The 22,942-nt window shown below is 40.5% G+C and overlaps 1 protein-coding gene across 3 annotated transcripts; it reads left to right on the top strand.

Annotated features, from left to right (window-relative positions):
• The first annotated feature begins 7,702 nt into the window (after positions 1-7,702).
• On the top strand, positions 7,703-22,468 carry Gorab (Golgin, RAB6 interacting). Of its 3 annotated transcripts, none has more exons than XR_011229513.1 (8): positions 7,703-7,859; positions 9,258-9,406; positions 11,980-12,097; positions 14,016-14,280; positions 15,141-15,281; positions 16,725-16,932; positions 19,767-20,337; positions 22,117-22,468. XR_011229513.1 is itself a non-coding variant. In XM_045747851.2 (8 exons), exons 1-8 carry the CDS (start codon positions 7,778-7,780, stop codon positions 22,132-22,134), a joined length of 1,305 nt encoding a protein of 434 aa, XP_045603807.1. In that variant the 5' UTR covers positions 7,703-7,777; the 3' UTR covers positions 22,135-22,468. The 3 variants fall into 3 exon arrangements, 2 of the variants coding, with proteins under 2 accessions (XP_045603807.1, XP_045603806.1); XM_045747851.2 differs by having other exon boundaries at positions 19,767-20,090; XM_045747850.2 differs by having other exon boundaries at positions 19,767-22,468.
• The last annotated feature ends 474 nt before the right edge of the window (positions 22,469-22,942 follow it).

Genomic DNA, 22,942 nt, shown 5'->3' on the forward strand with positions numbered 1-22,942 from the left:
CGCGACGACTTCTGGACGGGGAATGGCACCTCTGTGACTCTGTGACTGGCTAGTGGCGGTTAACCGACCGCTCTCTCTGTCTGTCTGTCTGTCTGTCTCTCTCTCTCTCTCTCTCTCTCTCTCTCTCTCTCTCTCTCTCTCTCTCTCTCTCTCTCTCTCTCTCTCTCTCTCTCTCTCTCTCTCTCTCTCTCTCTCTCTTTATCTATCTATATCTATCTCTCTCTCTGTGTACCTTGTTTATGCCTAATAAGATATCGTATTAGGCATAAGATAAACTTATCTTAATCAAAGTTAGAAATCAGATAATTGATTGGAAATGATTAATTACACACATGAACAGCGGCTGAACAAGTGTCTCAGTTGTTAGATGATTTTCAAACTTTCTCAGAAAGTGTCTGAGAAAGTTTTTCCCGTAAGATCGTGGAGTCAGCTAAGGTCACCTAGTCTTGAAGGGAGATTACTGCAAGACTAGTTGAGATTCCAATATATATTATATATATTATATATATACAGTATATTTATATAAATAAAACATTGTCCGTTTGTGAGGCTGTCCAAAGTTTTACCTTATTTTACCTTATTTTACCTGATTTACCTGAGGGTCACTAACCCTAGTGGCCTCGACGAGGACAGGAAGCCGGGGGCTTGTCGAAGGTCCCCCCCCCCCCTTGTTAAACCTTTGTTAGAAGTTGGTGGCTGTACACTTGGGGCCAATCCTCACCCATACATGCAGGGGGAATGGTCCGGGGTACGGGTCGGACATAGGCCTATCCAGACAAACCTAAGTTAAATGCTTTAATTAAGAAGTATTAGTAATTATAAACGCTCTTTATACGCCAGTTTTACGAAATTTTTCATGGAGCCAAGTGTGAAACATGTCGTCTGATTTCCGTGGAGTTGTTACTCCAGAATGGAGTAACACACATTTGTTTCACCGCTTCTTGAGGGGAAATGCTGAAGGAGGGGAGAGGGAGGGAGGTGAGATGAGATATAGAGAGATAGCTATAATAGATATAAAGATAGATAGAGAGGGCACGGGAGACATCTCCCGTCACGCTGGGTGCAGTCGCACCTCAACAGATCTCCAGTATCATCTATTGATACTGGTAATGGCTCAAAAGGGCCACCACTTACGGGCTATTCATGCCCGTGCCACTTTTTGGGTGGCTTAATCTTCATCAATCAATCAATAGAGAGGGGAGACAGACAGTTGAAGCCCCGCTCCCGTGCCAGGTAAGTCCACTACGGGTTCACCATAGCCCGTGCTACTTTGAAACTTTTGTTCCGAATAGCTGAATCAAAAACAACAACAGCGGAAGACAGAGAGACCCGGGCAACGCCGGGTGTTCCCCTAGTATACAGCAACTAAGGCTGTATGAAGAGCATAAATGTATAACAGAAATTCTAATATATTTCCATATAGCTACACGCAGCCTTCACCCCCAACACGTCACAGGGAAAGTTAAACAGGAGCAAACTTTCCGTTTCCACTCCTTATACTTCTGTTGCTGCCGTTCAGTTATTTCCTATCAAAACTCTCTCTCTGTTGAACAGGTAACTGACTCACTCGGCTTTCACTGTGGGGTGGATACCCTGAATTACCTTTCTCTACCAAACCGATACCGCGAGTTAGTTTTTTTTTCGTGTCAAGTATAACTTGAAGTTAGTTTGCTGGGTTACGGATCTTTAAAGTTAGCTTGCGATAGTTAAGGAGCCCTGAAGTTAGCTTGGCTGGGTTAGGGAGCTCTGTAGTAAGCTTCGTCTGAGCTATGAAGCCCTAAAGTTAGCTTCCTCCGTGTTAGGGCGCCCTGAAGGTAGGTTTGTAAGCAGGAACAACCCGCCTGGCGAACCAAAACATCCCGGGTACCAGCCCTGGAGAGAGAGTGAGACCACTGGGCTCCCATCCTTCAGTGTTCGCCCCTGTTTACCCAGCAGTAACTGCAGACCTGGTTATAAACTGAGTGGCTAATAGTGTTCGAAGGAAATCTAGGATAAAGGGCTTAAGATAAGCTGTGGGAAGAGAAAGTTCTAAGCTTGCTAACAAGAAAGTCATCTCCATTCCTCCCAGCAAAGTCCATCAAATTCCAGATAATGTTTATCACTCCCAACTGTACTTTTATAATTATTATTTTTCTACCACAGACGTGGCCAGACATTTACAATGCTAACCAGCATATATACATTTTCTTCTGTCCTCCATGGATAGGGTGAGAGAGCTGTTAAAGATATAGTTCAATGATTTATTGAACTATCAATCAAATAAGGTGCGTTGTAGTGCTATTAAAATGCTAATCTAACCTACATACATAAATACGTAGATTTACGTCTGTCCTAAAAGGCCAGTTTTTTTACATAATGTGATTAATGTGCGTTTACAAAGGGGAATTACCTTTGTGACCAACTTACTTAACTATGTTCTCAGATCCCCAGCATCACCTGGTTTGTACTGGGTAGTACAAGCTAAGTCAAGTAAAGCCAACTTAGCCTTAACATTCTGATTTAAATCTCAACAATCCCAGGTTGGTATCTGTTATCATAAGATAACCTCAACAATCCCAGGTTAGTATCAGTTATCATAAGATAACCTCAACAATCCCAGGTTGGTATCAGTTATCATAAGATAACCTCAACACTCCCAGGTTAGTATCAGTTATCATAAGATAACCTCAACAATCCCAGGTTGGTATCAGTTATCATAAGATAATCTCAACAATCCCAGGTTGGTATCAGTTATCATAAGATAACCTCAACAATCCCAGGTTAGTATCACTTATCATAAGATAACCTTAACAATCCCAGGTTGGTATCAGTTATCATAAGATAACCTCAACACTCCCAGCTAAGCCCCTGAAGAATTCCTCCCTGAAGCCTAGAAGTGCTATTAAATCTCATCAACCGTAGATAAACCATAGATGGACTTCAGCCGTCACAGTTCAACTTCAACTATGCCAGATACACACTTGTGATCTCAGCTAAACTAGAGTAAGTTTAGCTCAAACCTTGCAATCTCGTCTAATCCCAAGTGAATCCCAGTAACCTCATAAAATCACCACCAATCCTAACTAACCCACAATAATCTCTATACTGCACTCCCATCTAAATCCCGGCTAAACCCAGCAATCCCAGTTAATCCAACAAACCTTAACGGAAACCAGTAATCCGAATTAAACCAGTTTGGATTACTAGTAAATTAAACTATTGAATTAAAACTCGATTGCAAGGGGATCTCACCCCCAATGATACCTAAACCCTACAATACCAGTTAAATCCCAGTAAACCGCAGAAGACTACAGGTAAACCCACACGGCTTCACGGAAACCTCAACAATAAGCTGAGGACTCAGCCAAGCCACAATAGCTCCGAGGAACCGAGCCTAAGCCTCCCTAATTATGGCTAGATACCAACCATCCTAATCAGAGGCTATCAGTCCTAGGTAAGTCGAACCATTCCCAGCTAAATCCTCGTCTATGTCTTATCAAACCGACCCAATAACCTACTCCACCTAAGCCATGTCAGTCCTACTTAATACTTATAATTTTTCACTAACCCCCCCCCCCTCCAATTCCACCTAAACTCCACTTAATTCCCATTATATCCACCTAAGCTCTTCCCATACCCCCACCAAATGCCCACCATCTTCACCAAACCCAACCAATTCCACCTAAACTCAAATAGTACATTTACCTCAACTAAAGAATATTTACATAACAATTCCAGAGTTATGCCAAGAGTGCCGTTATGCACTCTTAGCATAACTCTGTGTGCATAAGAGCCAGAGTGCACTGTCATAACAAACTGGGCTTCAAACACAGCTGGGCTAGTCAAGCCCTACATCGCCTCATCACAACAGCAAACAGTCCCACTGCTCCTCTGACCTACATATATAAGTACATATTACGTCAGCAGCTGCAGCGTCTGCGCCTTCACATCCCGCTTACGGGGCCTACCAAATATTAGTTGGAAAACTGGGAAATGAAAGGGAGCTAAATATGCAACTTGTTACAGAAAATGGTTGCGTGATGCGGATTCATGTGCGAACGGTGTGTGGCGGGATTAATTGCCGTCTGGAGTCACGAACACCCGGATGTATGAGCGGAAACACCGGATGATTTGCCTCATTATATCCCGTTTTGTGTGTGTACTCACCTAGTTGTGCTTGCGGGGGTTGAGCTTTGACTCTTTGGTCCCGCTTCTCGACCGTCAATCAACTGGTGTACAGATTCCGGAGCCTACTGGGCTCTATCATATCATTTGAAACTGTGTATGGAGTCAGCCTCCACCACATCACTTCCTAGTGCAATCCATTTACTAACTACTCTGACGCTGAAAAAGTTTTTTCTAATGTCTCTGTGGCTCATTTGGGTACTCAGTGTCTCTTTGTGCGTGTACCACCCGTGTTAAATAATCCATCTGTAGCGAGTAAACCTATACTCACTCCATTATCTCATCATCTTAATGGCATAACTAATTACACAAGCTATAATCCTATCCCTATTTACAGGTAACGGTTTTTCCACCCTCCTATCTCACTGTGAGGTGTAGTAACCCTATATAAGCCAGCGATTTGAGAATAGCAAACACCATTTGGTTACCACTTGGTCCGGGAGACATCTCCCGTCACGCAGGGTGCAGTTGCGCCTCCACAGATCTCCAGTATCATCTTTTGATACTGGTAATGGCTCGAAAGGGCCACCACTTACGGGCTATTCATGCCCGTGCCACCTCTTGGGTGGCTTAATCTTCATCAATCGAATAGGAAACCAGTACAATCTCCAGTCAAGAATGTAGTACTCGGCGTAGGCAGTTCTAATCGACCCAAGACACTACAGCTTCGACACAGAGCAGGCAGCAGACTACGACCTCATCCAGCTACAACGCTCTCCCACACAGAGCTCCGCGACTCCGGCCACACTCAGCTCTCTGCTCTGCTCCAAGCTCCGTCTCAACGTCTACGACACTGCTGTCTCCAGGACTACTAAATAAATATGAAACTCACTAAACACTGTGTATCTAATCAACCCAACAACGTAACATAACCGTACGTTACACATCCTTATCTACCCTGTCAATTCCCCTGAGAATTTTATATGTGGTGATCATGTCTCCCCGAGCTCTTCTGTCTTCCAGCGAGAGGTGCAGTTCACTCAGTCTTTCCTCAGTGTGTATGTGTGTGTAATTACCTAAGTGTAGTTACAGGATGAGAGCTACGCTCGTGGTGTCCCGTCTTCCCAGCACTCTTTGTCATATAACGCTTTGAAACAGTCTGCAGAATCGAGCTATTAGCTCTTGGACCCCGCCTTTCTAACCAATCTATTTTTCTATTATATCCGCTATAATATATTATATATAATATTATATCTATATAATATATAATAATAATAATAAGAAATATAATATCTATAATAATATATTTTATAATTTAAATTTTATACTATAATATTATATCTATAATATAATACATATACATATAATACATATTATATCTATAATATATATTTTCCTATTATATCTACTACATATATATCTCTCTCTATTTTTCCCTCTAACACATATCCCCAGGAAGAAGGCGTAGCAGCTGTCTAACTCACAGGAACTTATTGCCTGCTAGGTGAACAGGTGCATCAGGGTGAAAGAAATTCAGCCCATTTGTTTTGCGCCTCCGCCGGGAATCGAACCCGGGCCATTGTGTGTGTAACTACTTAAGTGTAATTATCTAATTACACTTAGAAGTATACTTAGTGTGTGTGTACTCACCTAGTTTTGCTTACTGGGGGTTGAGCTCTGGCTCTTTGGTGTGTGTGTGTGTGTGTGCGTGTATTCACCTAGTTGTATTCACCTAGTTGTGCTTGCGGGGGGGTTGAGCTCTGCTCTTTCGCCCCGCCTCTCAACTGTCAATCAATTGTTACTAACTAATATTAGTTTCATTCCACATGGGAATAGTGTCTGTGGGAGCCGGTGGCTGAGCGGACAGAACATTTGACGCGTGATCCTGTGGTCCCGGGTTCGATCCCGGGCGCCGGCGAGAAACGATGGGCAGAGTTTCTGTCACCCTGATGCCCCTGTTACCTAGCAGTAAAATAGGTACCTGGGAGTTAGTCAGCTGTCACGGGCTGCTTCCTGGGGGTGGAAGCCTGGTCGAGGACCGGGCCGCGGGGACACTAAAGCCCCGAAATCATCTCAAGATAACTACTATTTTTTCCCACACCACACACACACACACACACACACACCAGGAAGCAGCGCATGACAGCTGACTGACTCCCAGTTACCTATTTACTGCTAGGTAACAGGGCCATCAGGGTGAAAGAAACGCTGCCCATTGTTTCTCGCCGGCGCCGGGAATCGAACCCGGGACCACGGAATCACGCGTCCAGTGTGCTGTTTAGTCAGCCACCGGCCCCCCTTGTGTGTGTGTGTGTACTCACCTAATTGTACTCACCTAATTGTGCTTGCGGGGGGTTGAGCTTTGGTTCTTTGGTCCCGCCTCTCAACTGTCAATCAACTGGTGTGTGTGTGTGTGTCTCAAACTAATTTAATACCAATTCCTACCAATGGCAGGACTGAAGCAACATACACTGTAATTGGGAATAATGCATTTCAAAACGGAGAGAATTATCAGAGGGAAAGAGCCAAGCCATTACGACTATATAGTACTTGGAAGGGCTCAGGATAAGGATTTGGGATGGAACGGGGGTGAAGGAATGGTGTCCAACCGCTTATACGGTCGGGGATTGAACGCCGACCTGCATGAAGCGAGACCATGGCTCTACCGTGGCTCTACCGTCCACCCCAAGTGGTTGGGCTAATGAAAAAAAAAAAGCCCGCATTGTGAACTACGCCTCTTCAACGCATGCAGAGCTAACTGACAATGTTATGGCGTTAAGAAGCTATGAAAGAAACACCAACATATATAAGTTATCACTACAAATGCAACACTACAAAACCTTAGTAAAAAACAGGCAGAAAACTTGTCAATATTCGCTGAAATCGAGAGAGCTGTGAGAGTGCTAACTAATCACTCCAATGTTATAAAGTTTAACTTGGTTGTCAAGCGATTAGCAGTCCCCATTGCGTAGTGGTAAGACACTCGCCTGACGTTTCGCGAGCGTTTTGTCCTGGGTTCGTATCCTGGCCGGGGAGGATTTACTGGGCATCAATCCTTAACTGTTTGTTGCCTCTGTTTACTCAACAGTAAAATGAGTACCTCGTTGTTAAACGATTTTGTTGATCGTATTAAGGGGAAAATTAGGATTAAGGACTTGCCCGGAACGTACAGTAATGCGTTCTTGTGGCTGTACAACAATGTAAGAACTCTTGTATAAATAAATAAATCAAATTAGAGTTATTACCAGGCAACATCGCCGTGCCAAGGTAACTGAGGAAAGGAGGATAGAAACACAAATAACAAATTATTAAAATCAGCGAATCTGTACGCTGGTACAATGTGGTTGCAGGTGACAATCCCAATCATTATAGATGAAGATTGTTTAGTCATACTTGTTATGTTTTACACATTTTATATTTAGTATCTTTGTGCAACTTGGCACATTGTCATTTATACCAACAAATAAATCCTATTAATAAAATGGAAATAAACTAATCTAACATGGATATGAATTTATTATAAAACATCAAAGCTAATAACTATATTACAAATTTTACAGCCTCTCTTAGAGAACTTATAATGAGTAGGGAGCGGAGAAGTGCCAAGAAAAGCCTGAAGGGAAGTGTGAGGGTGTTGGCAGCCCTGGGTGATGACAGCGGATGTAAACACGACATGACTTCAAGGGGCTGGGCAGGCTTCACGGAGGAAGATATTCATAATGTACAAAAGGGCAGTGTCTCACGAGATGGTCAAGGTAATAAGGCAATGCGCAGGCACCTCTTTATGTATAATATTGCTCGAATGTGTCATTTTGCTTTTATGTTAACTTCAAAACATGTTTGTAGGAAAGTTTTTGCCAAGAGCCTCGTGTTGAAGTATATTGGTTTTGTGTTTGTAGGTCCGCCCAATGCAAATTTAAATAATTTTTTTTGAATAGATGTACATCAGTAAACTTGTACAATATTTTCTCCATTTTTTTGTAGATTGACGATACCATGTGAATAGCACCAGTCAGTATCACGGTACGAGGAAATAACATTGCCTAACTCAATTAACCAAACCTGCTTAATCTAACCTTATACTATGTACTCCCTCTAAACAAGGCACCGGAACACTTAGACACGTCTGTAGCCCCATGTTGGACTTGACATTAAACTTTGAGGTGTGCATTTACTCTCAGTCCATTCACCTGGACCCTAGAGTCTCAAACCATGGACCTCACACGTGTGAGACCGAAGCTTTATTTTATGAGCATTTGCCGTTTCCTCATCATGAATTTAGTGGCTGGTGCTATTATCACAATATGGTAAAATTAACAACAACATTGTTTTATAAATTTTAATTGGATTTGTTGAAATTTATAAGTTTTTTGGTCTTTATATACTAGTCTTTGAAGACTATAGTCATTTTGTAGGTTCACTACAAAATTTAATGTAATTTTAATACAAAATTTTTATACAAAATAATGTACACTGGCAGTTTACTAATAAAAATATAAATTATCTAAAAGAAATTACTTTAATTTACCCAGTTGTGTGCACTAGATTGCTTTTGTCCTACATGTAATTTTGGTTTCTATGACCTTATGGAGGCTGTGCAGTTCTTGGGTTAAGTTTTTTCTTTAGTAATGCTGCATAGATACAAAACTTTTAACTTGTGTTTTTGTGTTTTTATGCTAAATTTCATTGGTTATGAAATTTTGTTTCCCCAAGTGTCTGCAGCATACTTTTACCTAGGTTAGTTTAATTAACTTTGTAGTCTGTATTTAGGTAAATTTGTAGCCTATAGTTAGGCATACTTTTCTTATCGACTATATGTAAGAGGAGGAGTTTTTGTATCGGCTGCATGTAAGAAAGAATGTAAGGAATCACATGGAAAAAGATAATACACAAGGGTAGAAACAAGAAGAGTAGGGGAAAATTTTGAAAAAAGTAATGAAGTAGAATTAATTTTAAGTAATAAAGTAAAAAAGTAATTTTGAAGATTTGAAATTTGCAACAGACAACTGAAGAAGCTCCTTTTAAGGAATGTAGAAGGATCATCTCAACCAACGTATTTCTTAACATAGATGCCATCTAGTTAAGATAAACCAGAACCATTATAGTTTTGCAACTTGATGTATTTTTTGTTGATGGGTTTATTGTACTTGCAGCATCATATCAAAGGTCCGAGTTACACCAGGCCAGGCTACTCTTCTCAGGAAAGGCATCAACGAAAGAGAAATTGGGAAGGTCTAGGTCGGCTAAAACTCTGCACAATTATTCACCAATTCCATTACAAGCCAGACTCTCCCAATCTCAGGTAAGTAAATATGGAATATTTATTTTGCCAGTGGCATAGTGCAGTGGATGATATTTACATCTCTTGGCTATTCAGGTTAGAGCCAGCACTGGATAGCTGTTCATGCCAACAGCTGCACCTTGAGCTGCTGTATGGGGACCTCAATTAGCGAAACAGGCTTAATATCGTCTTCAATAATACACTGTAGTATTTGGCTCATGAGTAATGTATCACACGTCCTCTGATATAGTGGTAAGTTCAGTTAGGTTGCAGCCAAAGGTCCCGCTTCGATTCCTGCTATAGAACGGAAGTGTTTGGGCAATGTTTCCCTCTGTTCACCTAGCAGTAAATTTATATCCTGAATTTAGGCAACTGTTTTGAATTGCATCCTGGGAAAGGTTAGTCATTGGCCTAGGGGGGACCTCAGTAATCCTTACAGGCTTTCCATCCTCAACAGTAAGAAACCATAAGAGATTGTAGCGAGTAGATTATCCCAATAATATACTTGCTCCAAATGCATTAGCCTAATGAGAGAAGCAAAGCTCTTCTTGGTACTAATTATGGCCCTCAGACCATTCCCAACTTCCTCATACTATTCCCGTCAACCTTTGGAGAACGGTAAGGTGTTCCCCGAGCATAAAAGCAGCGGAGTGGCGAATAATAACTAGTCTACTTTCAAGTGTGGTCTAGAACAGACACTTGCGAGATACTGTACTGATGCTCGGTGCGCTCAACTCACACCAAAGTATCACCTGTGTACTTCTGTATATTCGACCAAATATATATATTATCTTAGTGTTTGTGTTTATTGTCACCATACTTTACGTAACAATAGAACCGTTACAAGATATTACAACTGATGTTAATGCATGTCCAAGATTTCTTTAATGCTGGACCACCTTTGTGTGCAGGTAGGCTAGGATAGGCATGCTAGTATCTCACAGTACAGTAGTTATCAACAACATAAAATGGGTAAAGAAACGTCACAAGATCTTGAGATCTTGTCAGATATAGGTCATGTCTGATTTCGACTCGGTGGTGCAGGGAAATAAAGATTATTAGTTCATCACATATATTTATTCAAATATGAGGTAGAAGGGATTTCCTGAAACACCATGTGCCAGAAAATATTTTTTTATTTTTCATATAAATAATAATAATAATAATGAAATACTATACTGTATATGCAAAAGTAAAAAAAAAATACTAAAATACAGGTATACTGATCTAGTAAAGATCATTATGTCGGCCCTTGTAAGTGCTAACATAAGATTTTCTAATTACCTTTGTGTAATTACAATAGGTCTTGCATTGGTGCTTGGAAACATTATTGAGCAAATTTAGCCATGTGAACAACATTGGTATTCAAACATTGATGCAAAATGTTGTTCTTCATTGACAATGACCATATTGCACTAGCTTGACAATTTTAGAGTACTGCATACAGTATTCTGATTTAAAATAATTCAATAAATAATTTATTTGTAGTTTTTCTTGAATATATAGATGCAGCTTTAAACCTGTTTAATACAATACAGTATGTTCTTAAATCTTTGCAAAGGTTGTTACAGTACCTAATACAGAAATTTTGAATATTAATTTATATTTATTACAGACAGGAAATGTATTAGATTTATCAAGATTTTCCTAGTTCAACGACTGACCTCTAAGATGCTGCCTCTGCACTTTGACATTAAGTGACGTACAGTTTCGGCTGTTGACAGGCACAATAAAGATAAATGCGTTTAGGAATTGTGTATAAAGAAGAGGAATTAGTGATTAGCAGATTTTACATTACATAGGTTTGGCTACAACACAACCTATTTTGTGAATTAAGAGGAGCAGACTTCATATTGTGTATTCAGATATTTTACAGCACCTTATTGGTTCTGTGGAAAGTTAGAGGGAGATATATAGCAATGACCATCTTGAGGTTATCTTGAGATGATTTCGGGGCTTTAGTGTCTCCACGGCCCGGTCCTCGACCAGGCCTCCACCCCCAGGAAACAGCCCGTGACAGCTGACTAACACCCAGGTACCTATTTTACTGCTAGGTAACAGGAGCATAGGGTGAAAGAAACTCTGCCCAATGTTTCTTGCCGGTGCCTGGGATCGAACCCAGGACCACAGGATCACAAGTCCAGTGTGCTGTCCGCTCGGCCGACCGGCTCCCCTTTCATGCTTTCTTATCTGGGAAACTTTCTTCTATGTGTATCAAGACTATTTATTATAGGAATTTATTTTTTGACATAAAGACTAGGGGAAAGCACTGATGCTTTAAGTGTACAATACTGTATTTAAAATCATGATATTGCCTATAGTAGTTTCAAAATCCATGTTTTAGGAAAAACAATAAATATTTTCTACTTTAAGAATTTTCAGCATATTATTAATAATTAAAAATGAGGTATACAGTACAGTACTGTATGTTTCAAAATCATTATTATTATTAAAATGTAGATTTAGCTTAAATACATTACAGTACTTAATTGTCACATTGAATTGTTTAAATGAGTTAGGACAGGAAATGCTGATGTAAAATAACTGTAAAGAATTGAAAAAGTATAAATAATAACTCCAGTTTTGCTCTCTAGGAGTTGGAACCTGCCAGCCCATCACACTCATCGGGGCACAAGTCCCCAGATTCACTGCAGAGTTCCTCGTCACAGTCAGAGTCTCCTGTACCTCCCTCACCATGCAAATCACCAACAGGTAAGTACAGTACTATGGTACAAATGTGTTTTTTTTATTTACACAAAATACAAAGTTTATATGGAAATTAAAATTTTTGAATCCCTCAAAATGGGATTCTGAAAGGGATAAATCCCGGCCCCTGCTCAGGAAGCTCCAAAACTCATGATATGGTACAGTAATTGTACTGTATTGGTGTTACAACAACAGTAGGGTGTACTGTATAGTACTTCAGATGACCTTAACATTATTGTAATTTCCTACTAAATTTTGAGCATAATCTTTATTGAAGATAGCAGTCTCAGCAGTCTCCATGGTGTAGTGGTAAGACACTCGCCTGGCGTTCCGCGAGCGCTATGTCATGGGTTCCTATCCTGGCCGGGGAGGATTTACTGGGCGCAATTCCTTAACTGTAGCCTCTGTTTAACGCAACAGTAAAATGTGTACTTGGATGAAAAAACGATTCTTCGCGGCAGGGGATTGTATTCCAGGGACCTGCCCGAAACGCTACGCGTACTAGTGGCTGTACAAGAATGTAACAACTCTTGTATATATCTTAAAAAAAAAAAAAAAAAATAATGTTTCTGTTCCAAAAAAATCTTAAACATAGTAATATTTTAATCCCTTTCAATCTTTATACAGTACCATGTTTAAGAGGTATATCTATAAATATAAAAGTTTGTGTCTCGTCGCACATTGAACAATATATTCCCTTGGCAATTAAATAGACACTGATAAACACTTGCCAGTGGTTAAGAAAGAACATTTTCAAGGCTGGGGGTGTAGCCACCAGATGTATGATGAATCAACTTGCTGAAAATGAAACATTAATGAATTCATTAATGAGGCAGTCATATAAGTATGGCAAGCATCATGGCTGTAGTGAAAATCACTTTCATATGTGCACAATATTTCATGCACCCTGAAGGGGTTATGGCATTGTTTCAACCAGAGCCTTTATTATAAATGTTTAGATTTCAAGGGGTCTGGAACTAAAGTAAATGCATTTGAGATATTTGAAAAAAATATGTTAAGCAATAGCTTGGTAAGCCTCAGCCACTTATGGGATCTCTTGTGTGCAGGAAGTAAACAAAGTAACTTCCTTTATTAATTTTTTTTTTACGGTTTAGTAATATGCGCCACCTTCTTCACATTCACATTACATTTTTTATCTCTTTGTTTCCTTTTGTATTAATTTTTGCCTTTGTATATCCCATAAGGGTGGTTCCGCTCATGGTTTGTGCTAGCCCTTTCGCGGTTTTTAATTATGTGGACAATAGTGTGTAGTGTTTTACAATATACAGTAATAAGAAAAAAACCTCAGAATCGAGTTACTATATCACAAAAGTTGTCATGGGAAGGTCTCTTTAAATTCAGTCAGAAAGGCAACCTGATCGAACATTTGAGAATCCACACAGGCGGAAAACCCTTTATGTGTGATGTGTGTGAAAAAAAATTTGTCACTGTGTCAAGTGGGACTCGTTTCATTGATGTCACCTCCAGCCTTCCCATACTGGACACATACTCAACAGCAGTTACTGTTAAAAATTAAGTGAGACTAGCCCCAATTGTCTGGCCTCCAACCTCTGATGCAGACAAATGCATTCTAATGTATAGACAGATTTATTTAAGAAATCTTTGATGAAGTGGATTTAAGATATGTGCCTGAGAACATTTGGGTCATGGAAGACCAAAACCTTATTGTAGCAGGGAAGATGGGGGCATGTATTTTATTTTACATCTTTCTCTTGATATAATTTTCTGTCTGTGAACAGGTGTATAATGAGAGCTACAGGAAAGTGAAGACATTAATTACCAGTTATTGTAAAACATTAACAGTTTTGATCTGCAACTTGGCATTCACAAATTATTCTATGAATAGTATTATGTCTAAAAGTATGATTGTAGTGTATTACAAGCATTCTCCTATTGTTTTCAGGTAGTCATGCCAAGAATGTCAAAATCCGCCTACGAGACAATAACTCGTACGAATTGATATCAACGAATGGATCACTTCTGGAGGACCATCCACTTGGCTCAAAGGTTGAATCTGATTGCTCAATAGAGGAAAATATGCTTAACGAAGAATGTGAAAAAGATGGAGAAGAAAAGCCATCACTAGAAAAGTTCCAAAGGCTTCAAAAAATGATGGAAGAGCAGAATAAACACAGAAGAGAATTACTTGTTAAGGCAATTGCTGATAGGTATGTTAAAAATAGTTTTTTGTGTCATGAAGATGTTACATAAATGGTAGCAAAATATTTAGTACCAAAGGATTATTTTGGATCTGGAGAAGATTTATGACTAGGAGTGAAAAAGATTATGATGGAGCCTTCTGACATCGATGACAAATGTTCTGACAGAAAAATGAGGGTGGTGATCAGAGGCACTGTATCAGACTGGAGAAATGTTACAAGTGGTGTACCTCTGGGTTCAGTACTAGCACCAGTAATGTTCATTGTCTATATGAGTGATCTACCAGAAGTAATGCAGAATTGTATGACAGGTTTGCTGATGATGCCAAGCTTCTAGGGAAGATAAGAAATTTATGTGACTGTCATGCCCTTCAAGAAGACATGGACAAAATAAGTGTATGTAGCAACACTTGATTGATAGAATTTAATGTGAATAAATGCTATATTATTGAATGTGGAATAGGAGAACACAGGCCCCACACAACATACAAATTATGTGACAAGACCTCAAAGACCTCTGATAAAGAAGTCTTTGACTGTCTGTCTTTCATCAAGTTGGGAGTGTTTTTTGCAATTGGCACACTGTTGTTTGCATGTCCAACTAAGTAGTGCTAACACAAGATCAATAAGAACCCTTTGACTAATGACACCTAGTAGTATGACACTGAATCAGTATAATAGCTTCAGGGAGCCCCCAGGGTTCATCCAGAAATTGGCATTTCATTGCATTCAACACTGTTTTTTTTTTTTTTTTTTTTTTTTTTTTTTTTTTTTTTTTTTTTTTTTTTTTTTTGAAATTGTATACTGTTTTTTGTGAAAAATCATGTGTATATTTATGCTGTAACTTACAATGACTACCACATTTGCAGGAGTCGACGCACGCAGTCAGAAGCACAGAAGTTGAAGCAAATTCAGTCCGAGTTGGCCAAGTTGGATTCACTTTTGTCGTCTGATGTGTCTATCCTTCGAGACCAGATAGAAGTTGCTAGCTTGGAATTTAATGAGGCACAGTTAGTGTGATACAGTGTATTGTACAATATGTTAAATTTAAATTGCCATATAATTCACTGGGTATCAATTAGCTGTGTACTTGGTATATCAGTGGCATTTCTGGAGGGGGCCACTCATTGACTCCCAGAGCTAGCCACCTGGTTAGCTCCACATCTATTATGGCACACCAGGCCCTTAAGAATCATAAAACCTTACCATATACCAGAAGCATACTCTGTTCTGCTCAGTAGAGGTGCAGGGAGTCTGAGGGTACTATATAAACCCAATCCAAGAAGAAAAACTTCAAAAAAAGATAAAGTACCCCAAAACGAGCAACTACAAAAAGTAACATTGGCAACCGTGTCGACTAGATAAACACTCGTTACCTAGTTATCACCACCCATGGTTAAACCTCCCTATCGCCAGATAGCTGCCGTGGTAGCCCAGGGATCAAGCCTGTGAGCTAACTCAGCTATGCGCCTGGTGGGGTTTCCACAACAGATCCTTCATGTTCCCCCTCCCTTCCTGGTCCATGGTTTTCCAAATAAGTGTTGATTATCCTTCTGGACTCTTGTCAAACAGGGGACTGTGTTTGTATCTGTTCCAGTTCTTATACCGCTTCACGTGTTTTTGGCTCACTTATTGTGTGAACCTCGAGTCAAATATTAGCCTTGACTGCATGTGACTAGGGGTCACTTATTGGTTATTACTGGCATTGCCCCCTATCCAGAGTTACTTCTCTGGGAAAGTCAGGTGTTATCACATTTTCCCTTGACAACACAGCCCAAGGGACCCCAGTACACAGCTGGAGGACTCCAACTCGCGTTTGGTTGCCCCGAGAGCAGTGGAGTACACTGAAGATTTACATGCCCTCCATCTACTGGCCTGCTTGCCTTCCGGCCTGTTGTAGGCCTTCCAGTTTTCAGCACCAGCAAAGTGCATAGCAGGATGCCAACAAACACAGTACTATATAATGGGATACTGGATACTCCACCCAGTGACTACTTACAAATTATCACCTGAACTCAAATGGGGCTTTAATGCAGAGCCACTGAACAAAAGGGAAGGTATTTTACCCTTTATGACTTATCAATAACTTACTACACTGTATATACTCCTCTGTTAAGGACTCATAAGGCTGATGCACTCGTGTTTGGAGCTAATTCAGCGAGCTAGTTACAGGGAGCCACTAAGGCTCTACATGAAAGTGGCATTTCATTGCATTCAATGCTGGCTTTTTATTGTCTGCTTTTCTTGCTTTTATAATTGAATAGTATTATTTAGTTCATGAAGGCTATATATGTACTTAAAATATTTAGGACCTTGCATCTTCAGTGCAGCATTCATAACTATTGTTAATATGAAGATCAGTTTTATCCATCTGTTTGCCTGCATGTCCATCTGTGCAACTTTCCATCCATTCATCTATTTGTATATTAGCAATTTATTTTATTTTATGGTAGAAAGCGGTATGACAAGGCAGAAAAGGAATTCATTGAAGCTAAACTACAATTGTTTGGTAAACTGGAAAAGAAAGAACTCCTTACAGAGCATCTGTGCCGAATCATTGAAGCCAATGAACGAAGGAAAGCCTGTAAACTCTCAGAACTTATGGCCAAGTTGGAGATGGAAGATGTTTCATCTGAAATTGTTAATGCTAGTACTGAGGAGGTAGGTACTGTAGTACTTATTTGATGGAATAATACATGTGTAGGTGTGATAATTCTGACAGTTGAAACAGTATTTCTGGGGGGAGCCTAAGAATATTTTTGGGGGAAAGCCATCTCACTGAGATGACTCCCAAATATTAGGCCACATCAGCTGTAGAGTTCTGTTTGGCCTGTCAGAGACCAGAGTCAGAACTTGGCACCTCACAGAGGCACAGAGAGCAGGTGACACACTGCCACCCCACCAGGAAAGCATCGAAAAAGTTAGTGAATCAATAAAGATCACTTCTGTGTTAATAGAGACCAAAGCCTTAAATCTGCCAAATGAACTGCCCCAAACAATGTAAACAAACGATCAAATCTCTCAAAACTAGCATGAACACATTAGCACCCCTCTTGCCAGGTGGGGTGGGGGTCCAGAGCTTCAAGTCTCCCCAGGGCCTCTTAAGCCAGTTCTGTCTCTGATGCAGACATGATTAATTGTCATCTGTTGGGTTCTCAGGTCATCAGCATGCCACATGGGCTCCCTGCTGCTACTATACCAAGTGCCAGCAATCCATGGACTTTGTCAAGTGGGAGGGGGGGCATTTCCTGTGTGCCATTTCTCATGTTTTCTGTGTTTTTTGTTTATAGAACTTTTCTGGCATGTTTTCTATCTAATTTGTTCTCTGTGGTCCAGGTGCTCCTTGGTGGCCGGCTCTGCCTTGGTTTCAGTCACAGCTTGCATGGTGTACGAACTCGACCATGTTTCTGCCGCTTTCAGAAAATTGACCCAGTGAAACATCTTACTGGTTCAAATTTCTCTTTAGCTCTTCGCATGTGGTCTTTTTGACGCATTTTGATTGCCATTTCTATGGTGAACAGGTGGCTGAATTGATGGGAGTTCCTCCTGCATTCATATTCCTAGCAGCAGTATGAGGTAGCTTGGTGCTATTTTTACCACTTTCTTTTTCTTCATCGTCTGTCTTCTGTCTCCATTTGAGTGACGCTTTTGCTTCTTTCTTAGTTGTTTCTTGACCAGCATAAATTGCTGAATAATATTGCCTCATGTCGTTCAGTGCAGGAGGAGCTGCTGCTGCTTGCATTCTGCATAGATACTGCCTTGGCATTGTCTCAAAAGCTGTCTTGCACATTATTTTACTTCCAGACTGTTTATGCGCCACCTGAGCCCTTCTAGTCTCTTGACCGTGCCCTCGCATTTCCTTCTTGTCCTCAGTTTACGGTGTCCTCGGGTCAATGCTTGCTTTGTTGTAGAGTTGGAAAGGTTCATGCTCTTTTTCAGAAATGTGCTTTTTATTCATTTTTGTCCCTGGTGGGTGTTATGCTCATTGCAGCTATCTCCTCCTTTTCTGGTGAAGAATGAATCAGCAGGCTTCTTGAGCAATCCTTCAGTTATTGACACTTGGCTGGTTTGGCTAGGGGAAATGCATCATGTAGAATTGGTGGATACCTTTTGGGTTGAATCTGTTTCCTTGGGCCCCTGTTCCAAGGCTCATGTTTCTCACATCGTCTGCAGTGTCATCACATCCAGCCACCCTATGGTTTACCCTCGTGCCAATGATGCTTGTAAATGTATGTTCTCGCTACAATACTTACCTGTCAGTTACTACAGGGAAGTGAGATCTAGTTTCTTATGCCCAGCCTCCTAGTTCTTATTCCTGGCATGCTAATTTCCCCTCTCACTATTAATGTTTTTGTTAAAGTTATGGATAGAAATCCACTTTCCTACCACCCGTACAGGCAGTGAAAACTTTCTTCCATCTCTTCAACTAAATTACATATCCAGCTATTGTCTACCCCTGTGGCCCTTGATGTTTGCAAATACACTGCTTTTACAGTATTTTTTAATTTGGGCTTAGGAGGTTTTGGTGGTCTAACAGGGTCATGGCAGCCAGGTATTTAGTCAAAGTCCATGGTACTTGTGCATCCTTTGTGTTTGACCAACGGCTGGGATGTGTTTCACAGCCGTTGGTCTCTCCTTCGAATTATTACCTGCTGCTTCTCCTCCTCTCTGGTAAATCCCTTAATTTTTCTCTTTGGCTATTTAGCTACAGAATACTACCAAGGGAATTTCCCCAGAAATCCCAGGGACCAGAGCTACCAGAACTCCAATAGCTCCCTGTTTCCCTTCCAGTTTTGTTGGTTTGTTGGGGTGATTTTAATTGCTTCAGAACTGAGTAGTGAGTAGTCACCTGGTGGCAATGATCAGTACTAATGGGTTTAAGCTAGTTTTGAGTCAATTATTTGGTTTGGTTGAATTATTTGGGGAGTTGTTTTGCAGTTTCAAGGCTTCAAGTCTTGCGATCCCAGCAGTTGTCTGTAAAGCTTTGCTGACTTTCTGGTTGCTTTCCCGGTGAAATGGTGGAATGTCATTTGTACTCTGTGCCCCTGTGGGAAGAGGCCAGGTTCTGGCTGTCCCCCGGTAAACGAAACAGAACTCCCATGTGCCTCTGGTACTTGTAGTATGGAGTAATCTCGTGAAGATAACTACAGGGACTCTATCAGAAAAAGGCATTTCACTACATTCAAGTCTGGGATTTTTTATTCTGATACATAAAGGTTGTCTTATGGTTGAATAAAAATATAGAATTAATATGTTCAATAATTCTATGAAAGATTGAGCCTGTTTAATGCTGTGTCAATTAGGAATGTTTAATGAACAAATTCACAAGGGCCATGATGAGGGTTTGAACCTACGCACGGGATGTTCCCAGATGCGCCTTGGTCAACTGTACCACGACATGGTGAAATGGCCCTTGTGGATTTATTCATTTGATATGTCATGCTATTGTGATTTCTGTGTGTATAGGAATATTTAATGTTTGGGTACTGTTGCAGGTTTTGCCTCAGCTGGCCAGCTTGGATGAGGTGACCTATGCAGCTTGCACAACTATTAAAGATCCCAAGAAAACCAGCTTAGCTCTACAGATGGGCATTGCCAAAATAAATGGTGATATTTCTATAGAAACTGTTAAGGAACTGCTGGAAGAAGGGAGAGGAATGCATGTTGTGAATAATGAGAGGATCCCAGAAATTGATGGTGAAAGAAAAGAAGATTCTCCAGCTGACAGCAGAGAGAAGACTTCACAAACAGATGCCAAGACAGCAAAGGAAAGTAAGAAAGGGAAATGTGAAAATCAAGATTTTGCTCCAAAGGGTGAGGTATGTAAATTAGATGCTGAGAAGAGGGTTGCTTGTAGTGACAGTGAGGTACGTGAAGTTACTGTAAATGTTGAGGCCAAAGTAGAAACCGAGAGTAAAAATACCCCAGATATAAACATGCAAAGAAATCTGAAAGAGGATGGTGTGTCCTTTAAAGATTTCAGTCAATAAAGATATATCTGACCTAGAAATGGTTGCCGCTGTGATGTTAGTAAAAATGCCTTGGTGCTTGTCCATCCTACTTTTGGTGAGTATAATTATTATATTTTCTAGGATGAATGATTAGCTGTGTCCAATTATGGGTACAACAAGACAATCTTTCAGTCTCTAAATATTGTTTAATTTAACCTGGTTCGAACAAACTTACTATAACATTCAATAAGACATACATGTGAGTGTGTGTAAATTTTGATAGGTCTTTGTATACTTGTATGCATACATACACTAGTTTATATGGAGAGAAACAAATTTGCATACACATCATTAAACACATACTTTCATAGATAAATACTCTAGTGGTAAATTCAACAAACATAATTTATATAAACTTGCTTAAAATGTATCTTTTATAATGAGATGTGTAGTCAACTGTTTATAAAGGGTTTTATTCATGTTTTTTTGTAGAATATTTAATTGAGTCTTGTCATTATTATAATGTAAAAATATTTATAATTATGTTTTCAGACAAACAAATTATATTGGGTCTCCTAATGATTATTTTTCTTATTAAATTTTCAAGATACAGTACATGATTTCAGCAATTTGATTTGCTTGATGAATTGTTATTTTTTCTGATAGTAAATAATAAGATTGGCTTAATTGAACTACAGTGGTACCTCGGAATGCGATTGTCCCTGTATGCGAGGTTTTCGGAAGGCGAGCAGTATTTACTCCAAAAATTTGTCTCAGAAGGCGAGGGTTACTTCGGGACGTGAGTTTGTTGATACGCGTACAGGCCGGCCTAGCGCGTGGTGGTTCGGCGATCGTCGCCCCTCCGCCCCGCCGCCCCTCAGTTTACCATTGTCTCGCGCTCAGTGACTACCCCCACATCAATTCTTCTCGCGGATTTTCAGTGTTTTGTTGGATTTTTGGTGATTTGTCTATACAATTTGTTATTATATATCTCACCATGGGTCCCAAGAAAGCCAGTGGTAAGGATAAAGGCCAGAAAGCTCATGTGAGGATGACAATAGAGGAGAAACAAGAGATCATTCGGAAGCATGAGAATGGTACACGTGTTGTTGAACTTTGTAGGCAGTACAACAAAGCCACATCAACAATATGCACTATACTTAAGAAGAAAAATAAGATTATGGGTGCTAAAGTGGCAAAAGGAGTAAGAACATTAACGGCACAAAGACCACAAATACTTGAAGAAGTGGAAAAGTTGTTATTAATTTGGATACACGACAAGGAGTTGAGGGGTGATAGTGTTTCGGAGGCCATTATTTGTGAGAAAGCCAGGGTGTTGCACGAAGACCTTCTAAAGAATACCCCTGCAACGAGTGATGCAGATAAGAAAGAGTTTAAGGCAAGCAGGGGCTGGTTTGAAAAATTTAGAAAGAGAAGTGGTATCCATAGTGTTACAAGGCATGGGGTTATGTGATGTGATTATGGAAGGGGACTCCCCTTCCAAACAGTAACTCCTCTCCTCCTCCCCCCTCCTCACCATCTTCCATACGCCTACAGCACTCGACAGCAAGGTAAGTAATAACTGGAACACAGTTTTGTAGGTTTATTTAGATGAATTAGGTATAAAAATTTAGTTTGATGTGGGGTTTTTGGGGTAGTCAGGAACGGATTAATTCATTTCCCTTTATTTCTTATGGGGAAATTAACTTCGGAATGCAAGTTTTCGGAAGGCGAGGCGTCTCCAGGAACGGATTAAACTCTTATTCTGAGGTATGCCTGTATTGTGAAAGTAGATTTTAACACACACACAGATAACATATTTTTTTTACAGCAATTTGTAATAGGGTGGTGCTATGTTAGATAAATATATGAATTACTTTTCCCTTGCAAATAGATGCGGCATGCAGTGTGATCAAGAGCAGACCTAAAACAGTGAGTTGAAAGCTTCTGTAAATATGCTTAGTCCTATCATAAGTTGCCATAAACACACGCTCAGAATGATGGACACCCATTATGCTCTTTGTTGTGCAATACAATTTAGGGGGGAAAAATGCTCATCCCACACCTCTGCCCTTGTAGTTTTGTGTCCATGACAAAGTGATTTTTGTTGTTCCAAGTGCTAAAGCTGCATGGTTTAGGACAGGCATGTCAAACATGCGGCCTGTGGCCCATGTGGCTAGCTGCTAAACAATTTGTATTCACAGTGTATGTTTCTAAGTTCAAGTAATAAAAATATTCTGCAATAATTGTTATTAAATGAGTTCAATTAGTTGTGGTGTGTGTGGTTCACATGACAACACAAATGTGACCCATATGGCCCTTGGGGGGACCCTCAGTTGTGGTGCGTGGCTCTTGTGACAACACAAATGTGACCCATATAGCCCTCGGGGGACCCTCAGTTGTGGTGTGTGGCCCTCATGACAACACAAATGTGACCCATATGGCCCTTGGGGGGACCCTCAGTTGTGGTGCGTGGCTCTTGTGACAACACAAATGTGACCCATATAGCCCTCGGGGGACCCTCAGTTGTGGTGTGTGGCCCTCATGACAACACAAATGTGACCCATATGGCCCTTGGGGGGGACCCTCAGTTGTGGTGTGTGGCCCTTGTGACAACACAAATGTGACCCATATGGCCCTTGGGGGACCCTCAGTTGTGGTGTGTGGCCCTCATGACAACACAAATGTGACCCATATGGCCCTTGGGGGGGACCCTCAGT

Source organism: Procambarus clarkii, chromosome 24 (assembly GCF_040958095.1).
Source record: "Procambarus clarkii isolate CNS0578487 chromosome 24, FALCON_Pclarkii_2.0, whole genome shotgun sequence".
Lineage (NCBI taxonomy): Eukaryota > Metazoa > Arthropoda > Malacostraca > Decapoda > Cambaridae > Procambarus > Procambarus clarkii.